The sequence below is a fragment of the Marmota marmota genome, unplaced genomic scaffold (genome assembly GCF_001458135.2).
Source record: "Marmota marmota marmota unplaced genomic scaffold, marMar, whole genome shotgun sequence".
Lineage (NCBI taxonomy): Eukaryota > Metazoa > Chordata > Mammalia > Rodentia > Sciuridae > Marmota > Marmota marmota.
The window spans coordinates 10,447,648-10,460,741 of record NW_025999960.1 but is presented as its reverse complement, the minus strand read 5'-3'; the positions used below and the strand labels follow the sequence as shown (position 1 = coordinate 10,460,741).

At 31.2% G+C, this 13,094-nt stretch overlaps 1 protein-coding gene across 1 annotated transcript in view; it reads left to right on the top strand.

Annotated features, from left to right (window-relative positions):
- Twf1 (twinfilin actin binding protein 1) overlaps positions 1-12,738 on the top strand; it is a 38,743-nt gene extending 26,005 nt beyond the window's left edge. The window contains exons 5-12 of the mRNA XM_048802445.1: positions 1,519-1,598; positions 3,714-3,892; positions 5,218-5,313; positions 6,376-6,480; positions 8,193-8,318; positions 8,931-9,081; positions 9,275-9,396; positions 10,634-12,738. Of these exons, the coding sequence (XP_048658402.1) occupies positions 1,519-1,598; positions 3,714-3,892; positions 5,218-5,313; positions 6,376-6,480; positions 8,193-8,318; positions 8,931-9,081; positions 9,275-9,396; positions 10,634-10,804 (1,030 nt within the window). The 3' untranslated portion in view covers positions 10,805-12,738. The remainder of the gene's footprint in view (positions 1-1,518; positions 1,599-3,713; positions 3,893-5,217; positions 5,314-6,375; positions 6,481-8,192; positions 8,319-8,930; positions 9,082-9,274; positions 9,397-10,633) is intronic.
- The last annotated feature ends 356 nt before the right edge of the window (positions 12,739-13,094 follow it).

Here is a 13,094-nt window from a genome sequence, read left to right as displayed (position 1 = left end):
AGCCTGCCCCGCGTCTTGGGCGCTCCAGTTTCCCGGGTGCTCCCGGCCTGCGTTCCTCCCAGCCCCGGCCGCCGCCACGTAACAGACAACCCTCTTTTCGGAGGAGCGTCGGAAACTGCTGTCCCAGGCGGCCGGTGTGGAGGGGGCGTGCCCTCTGTGCCCCGGCTTTACCTCAACTTTCCCCCTTTTGTCAGGCTGGGAAGAGCTGCGAGAGTGGAGGCGCCTGGGGTTCTTTTTATCTGTCGGGCTGGGCGAGTTTTCTTTTCACAGTTAAAAGAGATTGTTACTAGACTGATTGTAAAAAGAAACATATCAGGGTCTTTCTTAAATCTGTAGGGTGCTTCCCAAACTCTTTTCCGCATTTTCTTCCAAATTTGAGCGTAACTATGTTAAGAGAAATCCTGAGGATGGGGTGCATTTCGATCTTTTTCCTAGGTCCTGTCCAAGGGAACTGAAAAAGTCTGATCTGTGTGGTTGCCTTTAATTATATCCCGTGTCGACAGTTGAATGTGCAATTACTGTGTATCTGCCCTCCATTATTTCCTGGTTTGAAAATGGGCAGCCTGGAAGCGTTCACCTCATCAGAATCAAATAATATGTCCCGGGGTTACTCACGATCTCTTAATGAGTTCCAGTATAAACTCAACCTCTTCCTGTTAATAGGCAATGGATCCTTCCCCAATTGTATGTTGTACTCTTAAGGGTCTTTTGACTATTCGCAAACCTCCAGTCTCACGGACACACAAGCAAAAAGTCTAAGTTCTAAAAGCATTGTTTTATTTGTCCGCATTAATTTTAGTGTTTTAATATGCAGTTATTGACTTTCATGCCTGAACCTCATAGTAAGCACTGCCTAAAGCGTCCTCTTGCTGGTAACAGAAAAAACAGAAACGAAATTGAAGTTTTAATAGGTGCAGAAAGGTTGTGTTATTAATTGTGTATTTTAATGAGCTTAACTTTTGGGGAAATACAAGAAAAATATAAGAAGTATAAGATCTAACAGGTATTAACTGGCTTTTTTGTTTAATCAGGATGGGATATCTGATACTGCTATTTTTAAAAGGCATATACAGAGAATGAATTGATAAAAAAGCTGTCTATCACAAGCTTGAAATTGAACTAGAAGACAATGAAAACAACTTTTCAACATTTTCAAACAAGTAGTAAAAGCGTTTTCAAAACAATAATTTGCTGATTATTTGGTTTGAGTACCTTCAGTATGTTTACTTTTGTGTTATTCCTGCAGAATTATCTAGCTAAGAAGGATTGGAATTAATATGTTTAAAGAACATATGTTAATATGTATATTAATTAATGTTTGAAGAGCATATATTAACATTTATATTTTTTAGTTGTATTCAATACCCACTATTTTATGCCTTTAAATTTTATAATACTGATAATAAGAGGATGCTCCAGCTTTTCCTTTGTATTGTAATTTATTTTTTCATTATATTTAGATAGTAAAATAAAGTACTTCTAAGTATAAAAACTAGGTTTATTTTCCCCTTTCTCCACAGCAAGTGAAGACGTTAAAGATATCTTTGCCAGAGCCAGAAATGGAAAATACAGACTTCTGAAAATATCTATTGAAAATGGTTAGTTAAACTTTTAAATGTTGTGTGTCCCTGGATTACTAAGTGTTATACTTTAAATTTGTTAAGTATTGTCAGTAATTCGAACTATTAATTAGTATGAAGCAAGTTCAAACTTCACTCAAGAAATTTGGATTTTTCACATTTTGTGCAGGTTGCTAAAAGGCCCCTGTTTTTCTTCTGAATTCTGTAGTTATCAGGGAAACATAAAGCTTATTTTTAGTGTAACATCTTTCTTATGCTTTTTTGTGTCTCAAATTTCTGCATCACTATTTCTAATGTCAGTGCTTCCATTCTTTTCTGTATGGAAATCAGTAAACGGGTGATTATAAAAAATGGAAAAAAGGTAGCTTGTGAATTTATTATTATTGTTTGGTAAAGTTTGTTTTGAAGTAGTCTTTCATTTTTTCCATCTGATTGCAACCTGTACTACAGAAATGATTGCCTTTTCTTTTTTCAGGAAAGTTCTGAGAATTAACAAACTCTAAGTTGACTTTTTAGAAATAATTGTATAAACTGGGAAAATGGTTGGTTTAGGAGAATTGAAATCAGGTAGATTTGAATTTGTACGGTTACTGTTATAAGTACTTGATTGTTGAATGTGTTAAGATCTTCCAATGACCTATTTTCTTAAATACTTGGAAATATTTTGCTTTGGAAAAATAACTTGTTCTTTAATAAACTGGAAGTAAATCTAATTTGTTTTCTAGTTCTGCTTATCTATTGAAAATACTAGAACAGCTGGGTGCATTAACACACACTTATAATCCCAGCTACCTCAGAGGTACACACAGGAGATTCACAAGTTCCAGGCCAGCGGCAACTTAGCAAGAACCTGTCTCAAAATTAAAAAACAAACAAACAAAACAAGCTGAGGATATAGCTCAGTGATAGAGGGCTCCTGGGTTCAATCTCTAATACTGTAAAGACAGAAAAACAAAACCAGAATAGTTTATAAAATCAGCAGTTGTTTATAGATATTATAATATTCAAAGGAATAAATGTATACTGTAAAGCAGCATATTTTAGCAATATTGAGCTAAAATTTTAAATGTCATTACCTTCTAAGTAACTAGTTAAGTAAACAAGTTAAAGTTCATCTAACTGGCATCTCTTCAGAAGGAAAACTATTTCCTATGTCATTGTTTTCTGTGTTTTTGTTTGTTTTGAGAAAAAAATAAATTCCAAAGAATAAATTACAAATACCTATCTCTTCCTTTAAATTAATGACTTAAATATTTTAAAATACTTGCTTCAAGGCTTTTTTTTAAAATAAAGTGTTTTTAAAACAATTATTTATTTATTTTTATGTGGTGCTGAGGATCAAGCCCAGTGCTTCACCTGTGCTAGGCAAGCGCTCTACCACTGAACCACAACCCCAGCCTGCTTCAAGCCTTTTTAAAGTCAATGTTATAAATTTAAAAAATTTTTAAATTTTATGATTTTCTAAAATTTAATGGTTTGTACAATCTATTTTTACATATATCCTTAAATAAAATATAGTGCTGTTTTGAGTATTTTAAATTCACATAAACTACATACTATCTTATTCTGCGTATTTTTTTAATTCTACATATTCTATAAATGTTATTTTTATAAGGCATTTTGATAGTTTATGGATCCTATTTAAGTAGAATGTTTTCATATAACTCTGCCACATATTATTTGTTCTTTCTTATTGATGAATGTTGAAGCTATTTCTAGTTTTCACTGTTACTATATAGTACTGTAGTGAATACCTTTGTGCATATGTGCAAAAAATTCTGTGTGAAGAATTCATCCACAGTTTTACTCAGTTCTGGCAGATAGCACTTAGAAGTGGAGATAACAAGTTATGCTTTGAGGCAAATTTTAAATCTGAGCAAAATTGGTAAATATAATTTTATTTAAAATGTTTTACAGTTCAATATTAATTTCAGAAATGCTAGTTTTAAGTGGTAGTACAGTTATTTAAATGTGTCTTGTTGGTAATTTATAGCATAGACATTTTGAAAGAAATATAATCAATCATCATTATTCAACCATTAAACTAAACTATTATGATCATTTGTATATATTCTATTTTAAACTTGGTATTTCAGACCAATTATTTGTCTTTTTTAAAATTTCTTTTCATAGAGCAACTTGTGATTGGATCATGTAGTCAGCCTTCAGATTCCTGGGATAAAGATTATGATTCCTTTATTTTACCTCTGTTGGAGGACAAGCAGCCATGCTATATATTATTCAGGTTAGATTCCCAGAATGCTCAGGGATATGAATGGATATTCATTGCATGGTCTCCAGATCATTCTCATGTAAGTAATTTTTTTAGTTTGTTTACCATTAAGTGCTAGAATTTTTAAAAAAATTTTCTGAAATATTTCTAGGCCAAATGAAGGTTAATAAACAGTAGTCATTTCCAGTAGAAGGGAATGATCGATCATGTGGATAATTCTTAGATTGGTATTGTGGAATGAGGAATAATGTGCTTAGATTCAGAAATTTTGTCCTTGAAATCAAAAGAATTATTATTGATTTAAAAATTTTAAATCTGGGGCAATTATAATTGACTCTGCCTCTAAAGAATGAAGCTGTTTTGCCCTGAGAGTAATAACAATTCTGATAACTAAATGAAGATTATATTAAATTTTGTTAATATTCATAGATTATTAATAGGTATCATTCATGTGATGGGCATGCACACTAACAAATATTTCGTTTAGAAAGGTTGGTAGTAGACTGACTAAATAGAACAAAAGATGAAATTAATATATGAGTACTACCTAGTATTTTAAGAATTGTCAAGTTTCATATTAAAAAATAATTCTTAAACCATTTGCAAAACACGATGCCAGGGGCTGGGGTCATAGCTCAGTAGTAGAGCGCTTGCTTTGCATATGTGAGGCTCTGGGTTTCATCCTCAACACCACATAAAAATAAATAAATAAAAATAAAGATATTGTGTCCATCTGCAACTAAAAAAAATATTAAAAAAACATGATTCCATCTTAATTTTACATAATCTCTCTAAAAGAAATATTGCATTTTACCATTTAGGATTGTGAAATTATTTCTGGATTAGGAAATTATTTCTGCTAGTTGGTAGTTAACTTTAGTAGCTTTCCATAGATAGTAGTAAACTCCTACATAATAGTATGTATTGTATTTCTTTTCATTTCTGTGCACCTCATAGAATGGTATATGCCATAAGTAAGCCATGACTATTTGATTTTTAGCAATTTCAGTGATAATATCTGATCTAGTTTTGAGAAAAATGTCACTATCCAGGTTACCTCATTTCAGTATTTTTTCCTCATATTTTAAAATATTTTTAATGGATTTAATTTTGTGCTTTGAAAAATGAGGAACTTTTTAAAAATTGGGTTTTTTCCCTCACTTTACAAAAAATGTGACATATAATTTAAAATCTACCATAGCCATTGACAGTTGACATACTCATGTTATGATGGTTATTCATATACATATACTTTAGCATATTATAGGCTTTACAATATGAACTTCAGCTTTACCAATTTATTTTTAATGTGCTTGAATATTTTCATACATTGAGTATTTGCTTTCTTTTGAAATGGTATATTTTCATCTGTAAACTTCTAAGTAAATTTTCACAACTGAATAGGTTCGGCAAAAAATGTTGTATGCAGCAACAAGAGCAACTTTAAAAAAGGAGTTTGGAGGTGGCCACATTAAAGATGAAGTATTTGGAACAGTAAAGGTATAAAACTTATGCACACACACACATACACACACACAATTTTTTTTCTGTAAGAGATGAGATTTCACTGTGTTTTTCAAACTGGTCTCAAATTCCTCAAGCAATTCTATTTTTTCAGCTCTCTGATAGTTGGGACTATACGCGTGCACTACTGTGCCCATCTAAAACTTATATTTTTATGTGGATTCTTGATATTATAAATAAAATAATAAGAACTCCTAGATAATGGGTGATTCATAAGAATTCAGATCGGTGAATCAGTACACAAAAGGATAAGAGAGAAAATGTATTTCATGATATATAAGTTAACTCTAAAGAATATATAATTTTGAATTCATAGAATTGGTTCTACTAAAACATACTTTTCCTTTTGAAATGTTCACATGGCGAATAAATGTATTTATTCATATACACACAAATTAAGAAAATTGAAATATGTTTTTAACAGATTTTTTTGTTGTTGTTATTGACTTGTTCAGAACTTTACTGATTCATAAAGTAATATAATCTACTAGATAGCCCAAAAGAGTAAATGGGAATATGATGCTTGTTCACCATTAATTGTGGGTTGGGTTGAATTCTCTTTGGAGTTTGTCTTCCAAACCACAAAATTTGGATGATATGAAGACCTTTTTGAAGTATTTTCTTTTTAACATAAAAACTATAATAATATTCCATGAATAATTATAGAAAAATTATATAATTATTTTAATATCAATTTCAGAATGTTAATACATTATTTATTGCATAATTACTGGACAGTTATTCCCAGAAGGTTAATTGCAATTATATACTAGAATCATGACCAGCGTCACCACCACCAAATTCATACAAAAGATGTAATCATTATAAAACTTCAGGAAATAAAGTATAGACATTCCCCTTAAGAAAATTTGAAACCTTTAAAATATTCAAAATAGGGGATTTTTTAAAAGAAATAAAATTCTTAATGCTTTTTCATTTCATTTCTAGTAAATTAATAGTTTTGCTTTTCCTAAAGTAACCTTGCTCTGATTTTATGTCTAGAGAATTACTGATAATAGTTCATTTCTGTGCTTACAGGAAGATGTGTCATTACATGGATATAAAAAATACTTGCTGTCACAGTCTTCCCCTGCCCCATTGACTGCAGCTGAGGAGGAATTACGACAGATTAAAATTAATGAGGTAAATTACAACTTTGAAATGCTTGCAAGATTATAAGTGTTTCAGAATACCCTATTCTTAATTAACAGATATAGTGGTAACTGGAGAATAAAGATATTAGCACAGTTAGGTTTATTCTGTTTAGTTTGGAGTTAAACCTGTGTGGTTAATGTATTTTTATTTGAAAGGTAAAAATAATTATTAAACTTTATATTAGTTTAATAAATAGCTTTCTCAAATGTACGTTACAACAATAAATCTTCTGTTAGAAATACAACTGTTGTACTCTGTGCTTTAAATACTGTATAAATGGGAAGTGTGTGTTGCAAAGAATTTCATATCTAATAAGGTTGCCTGAAGCAGATTTTTTTAAATGTTTTTCAGAGAATAGTAAGGTTAAAGAGAAAATAAAAATGCTGTAGAATGTACAAGATTTCTACAAGCTTTGTAAATTAGCTTCTATGAACTTTGATGGAGATAAGTGTGGAAGATTGTTATTTGCATAGTTATTGAGCATATGAGTCAATAAATTTCAACCACATTATAGTTTATCATATTTTAATGTGTTTTCTGCAGACATTCTAATTGAATATTGAAACCATTAATGTATTTCTACTGGGATTTTATAGAAAAGAACAAGTAACCCAAACCACAGTTCAGTAGTTTGAGTATCATACAAATAGGACTTGGTCTGGAAAAGGGTTAAATATCATTAATTAGTAGCAAGAATCTATCATTATATTATTTTAATTCATTATTTGAATGGGTTTTTTTTTAATGTGAATTTTATTAGTAGCAAGAATCTATCATTATATTATTTTAACTCATTATTTGAATGGGTTTTTTTTTTAATGTGAATTTTTTTTTTTTTACAAGTTTGATAGTTTGTTTTATTCCTTGCAATCAGAACCCAGAGGATCATATTGGGGTATGCATTTGCATATGTTTTATGATGTTTTCATTATCCAGTATCATGCTGTAGAATCTCCATTCATTTTTCAAAAAGTAAAATTTGTATTTAACTTTCTGATGAAACACAGCAAATGAGACTCTATCCTAGCTATTATTTATCGGGTATAAAAATCTTAAACATGTTCATTGAAAGCTTTCTTGAAAAATCCCCCTCTTCTAATCCATGCACACTTATACTCTTAGTAAAGAAAGCTATTACGTCTGGAACTTCTGCAGTAGTATAGCTTGTTGATCTGTGTTGTGTATTTGCATATTGTTTGTACTTCTTTCAATTCAGTGCATGGTGTTTGTGTTGTATTTTATGTCCAAGAGAACCAAGTAAATTTCTGCATATATTTTATGATTTGTAAATTTAAGTAAAATTTTATTCTTAAAAGGGTTGATCAGGTGACACTTTAAAAAGTTTGTATATCTCATTGAAATTGTGCCAAACCAAGCATAGCGAAGATTAAAGAGAACAAAAATACAACAAATTTCCACTAAAACTGCACACTTACTCAAATATTCACTCCTAACATTTTCATCAAGATGTGCCATGGACTCTGCATGTCAACAGAGTGCTAGTGGATCATGAACAGATGTGAAAAATAATTTGCTTTTTAAATTCACAGTGTTTTAGGTATTAATTTTAATTATTTTAATTATAGGTTGGGAAAGGGTTGAATGATGCTGTCATAGATGTTGGGTTTTCTCATTTTTGCCATAGGACACTGCTAATTGCTATATTTTTACCAGCAAATTATTGTATCTATTATATTTAGGTACAAACTGATGTGGGTGTGGACACTAAGCATCAAACACTACAAGGAGTAGCATTTCCTATTTCTCGGGAAGCTTTTCAGGCTTTGGAAAAACTAAACAACAGACAGCTCAACTATGTGCAGTTGGTAAGAGAAGTATAAGGGTTGTTATGAAGGACTGCTTTTTTTTATACAGCTTGTATAAAGTTTATTTTTTAAGAACTTTAATTTATTAAAATTTATTTCTTGACTATTTTTACTTGTTTTTAAAAATTACAAAAACTATATGTGTTTATTATGAAAATGTCAAACAATTCAGAACTAAGTCCCCTTTGTATTGCAGCTTTTTATGAGGGGAGGGTACTGGAGATTGAACTCAGGGGCACCTGACCACTGAGCCACATCCCCAGTCCTGTTTTGTATTTTATTTAGAGACGGTCTCACTGAGTTGCTTAAGGCCTAAGTTGTTGAGGCTGGCTTTGAATTCGTGATCCTTCACCTCAGCCCCCTGAGCTGCTGGGATTACAGGCGTATTATAGGTTTTTTTATTATAAAATTTTAACTTTAGGTCTGGTTTGTAGCTCAGTGGTAGAGCACTTGCCTAGCATGCATGAGGCACTGGGTTTGATCCCTGGCACCACATAAAAGTAATAAATAAAATAAAGGTATTGTGTCCACCTACACCTAAAAAAAACATATATTAAAAAAACTTTCAACTTAATCTCTGCTTTAATGAACATTTTTTTTTCTTACTGATAGGAAATAGATATAAAAAATGAATTTATAATTTTGGCCAACACAACAAATACAGAACTGAAGGATTTGCCAAAGAGGATTCCCAAGGATTCAGCACGTTATCATTTCTTCCTGTATAAACATTCCCATGAAGGAGACTACTTAGAGTCCATAGGTATATATATATATATATATATATAGTATATTATTTCTAATATGTTATTTTCACTTTGCTTATTGATATTTCAGCAGTATATTCTTGTTTATTTCTTGTCCAGTGGCTTAATTATAATTTTATGTGGTTTATGTACTTGCTTTAATTGATATGCTACTGATTGTATTTGTTGTTATTATTTTTAACTTAACAGTTTTTATTTATTCAATGCCTGGATACACATGCAGTATAAGAGAACGGATGCTATACTCTAGCTGCAAGAGTCCTCTGCTAGAAATTGTCGAGAGACAGTTACAAATGGATATAATCAGAAAGGTAGGCTCATCTATTTTAAAATCTTCAGTTTTCACTAGATTTTTTATTATCATTTCCATGTACGACAGGGTACATTATGAGTTATAAGTGAAAACGTTTATTTTTATTGTTCTCTTCCTGAATCCTTAGGGTATCCTATGCGTACTTAGAGATGAGCTATCATTGTTCTCATCTCTACAGATCTGCACTATCTAATATGGTAGCCATAAATCATAAGTGGCTATTTAAACTTAAATATAAATGTATGTAAAATTCAAAATTCAATTTCTTAATCAGTATTGGGAGTTATAGCACTTACAGAACATTTCCATCCATTTAAAAAATTCTGTTGGACAGTGCTGCTGGAGCTACATATTTGTGATTAATTCTGGATTTCTTATTAATACACAACTACAGTCTCCGTTTATATCTGTGAATCTGGGGATCTCTGGGAATCATTCCAGCTATTAAGAAAGGAAGTAGTTGGCATAAACATATGAGTTTTGGGAACCAAGCTACTAGTTTTCTTAAATTTATTTTCTTCAGTGCAGATAAGCCTTAAGGAAAGAAATGGTTTATTCTTGAGCCCTTCAACTTTTAAAATACAGGTCCTTTCAGACTACCAGTATTTTAGATACTGAACTGTGTGAGCCATTAGGATTGTAAGAATCACTGTACTATGGGTAACACCTCTACAGCAAGGATTGGCTGATTTTTTTTCTACAAAGAATCAGATAGTAAATACTTTAGGTTTTGCTAGGCCACATATGGTCCCTGTCACATGTTCTGCTTGTTGTTTTTGTATTTTACAGCCCTTTAAAAATATAAAATAGTCTTGACTTGGGCTCTGTTTGGCCTGCAGACCACTTTGCCTACATCTGTTCTAGCATGATTTCAAGTGAACCAAGTGATGAAGTAATGAGTAATGTTTCTTGAATATATAGTGAAACAAAGCAGAACAACTTGAGCATGTAATAAGTAGCTTCTATTTTTAAACATATTTAAATAGGAACAGTAAGAGGGAACCAAATAGAAAGTGGTTATAGTCGGGTATGTATTTTAGCAATTCATTTAGCATACCCTGAAAAAAAGGTGAAACAATTTACATATATGGTCCTGGATTCTGTTTTACTGAAATGGGTATTATGCATTTGCTTATGAACATTCATACCTAAAAACTGGCTTTTTGCTTATATTAGGTTTTGAATGTTATGCTTTTTTATATTGTGTCACACAAATTGGTATTTCCTCTTTGCAGATTGAGATAGACAATGGGGATGAATTGACTGCAGATTTCCTTTATGAGGAAGTACATCCCAAACAGCATGCACATAAGCAAAGTTTTGCAAAACCAAAAGGTCCAGCAGGAAAAAGAGGAATTCGAAGACTAATTCGGGGTCCAGCTGAAACAGAAGCCACTACTGATTAAAATTGTTATATTAAGCATTGCAATACTAGTTTTTTAAAAGTACAGCTTTTAGTACGGGAGAACTGAAATCATTCCATGTTGATATATGGTAGGGAGAAAAATCGTACTTTTTGAAAAATAGCACTTTTCACTTCTGTGTGTTTTTAAAATTAACGTTATAGAAGACTCATGATTTCTATTTTTGAGTTAAAGCTAGAAATGGTTTCAACCTAGTAATGTTTAATTTTGTCACACTGTTTTCATAGAATATTGATTCTACACTTTCACATAATTCTTAAAATTTTATATAGATGGGCCAGTTCCAGAAAGTCTGATGTCTTAAAGTGGGATCTACTTATTACTGTTTGGTGAGACATCAGAATTTTTTTTTAAGGGAAGCAGAAAGACCTTAAAATATTCATACTACTTGATGAATAGTTAAGGACCAGGTTAGATTATTTTCAAAGCTGAAAATTTAGTATGCCTAGGAAAATGTAGAAATTGCTTATTCTGAGGAGCTGTGCTGACAGACTGGGATCATGTCTGCAACTTTTAGAAACAGTGCTTTACTGCAGCAGTTTTTTCTATTTGACTTTTTTTTTTTAAATGGCATTAAAATTTCTGAAGATCAGCTCACTCTGAAACTTTAAGGGTACCAGATGTTTTCTATATTGCAATATTTCTGATAACATCAAAAGATAGCCTTAGAAGTTCTTTTTTCTAGTGCTTTAAAAAAATGTCTATTTCCAAAGTAATTCATTTCATTATAAGTACTATGAGGCCAAATGTTTATGTACAGATTGAAATTTAAATTAATATAATTCAAAAGGATACCAAACTAAAGTAAAAAATATTGAAAAATTTTTAAACTTTGTTCTCTGTAATTATGGGTAGTTTATGTTCTATATCACTTCTGTGCAAATATTCAGATATAAAAGTGTTTAGAAGTTTTAGAGGTTAACAGCTTAACACAGATAAATAACTAGCTAATGATCTTGTTTCAATTAGTATCTTATTTCAAAACACATTTAACTGTTCTGTAAACCTTTGCATTTTCATTTATAACCTAGAGAGATTTTGAGCCTCATATTTCTTTGATACTTGAAATAGAGGGAGCTAGAACACTTAGTATTTAATTTGTTAAACCTGCTGCAGAGCCATAACTAAGGAGTTTTCAAAATGAACTGTGGGTATCCAGGATTTGGAATTTCTTGACCTAAACTCCATGCTGCGTAAAACAAATGTCAGAAATGCACATTTCATAGAAAAAATATGAAGCACTCATTGCTAAACCTTATTATTTAAGATAACACATGCACCTTTCAGAAATTCAGTGTGTTTAAGTAAAGCATATAAGAATAATTATGGGTTGAAAGATTTAAAAAATAGATTTAAGAGTATTTGTGTGGGATTTTTGTTTGTTTACAAATAATTAGACTATAATATTTAAACATGCAAAATAGTTGACAGTAATGTTGCACTTGTTTACTAAAGATACACTTTTAAGTTGTTCCATGGGTACACCAATAGACAAACAGATTATTGCATTAAGAATCTGGGAGCTATGTTGCAGACCATAGCTGATGCTGTCATTTTTCAATCAGGAAGAATATTATCTGTCATGAAGATATAAAATAATTTAGTAGTGAATGTTTTTCTGTACCATCTATGTGCAATTATACTCTAAATTCTGCTACACTACATGAAAGTAAATGGACATTCCAGAATATAGATGTGATTATATAATCTTTAATTATTATTAAATCAATGATTGCTGAAAATCAGTGATGCATTTATTTTAGAGTAAAACTCATTGTTTACAGTATGTTTTAGGTGACACTAGATGGTGAATAACATATTCCCACTAAATTTATATAGCAGTGAAAAATAACATGCCTTCTGTGGACATTTTATAAGTGCATTTTATATCACAATAAAGATTTTTTCTCTTTAAATTGTGTGTGTTCTATGTTGGTTTTCTAGTATAACTTTTTTAATGTTTGGATAATTTTACACAATTAAATACCTGGTGATAGGTTAGAAATTTCATTCATCTGGATTGGGGATGCGGCTCAAGTGGTAGTGCGCTTGCCTGGCATGCGCGAGGCACTGGATTTGATCCTCAGCACCACATAAAAATGAATATATTGTGTCCACCTAAAAAAACTAAAAAATAAATATTAAAAAAAGAAATTTCATTCATCTATTTATTTTATTAACCAGTCTGCCTAAATCCGTAAAGCATTTTAAGTAATTTGAAACCTTGGCAAGAATAGTTGTGATTATAGAGTGTTTAGTTGAGCTTTCTCAC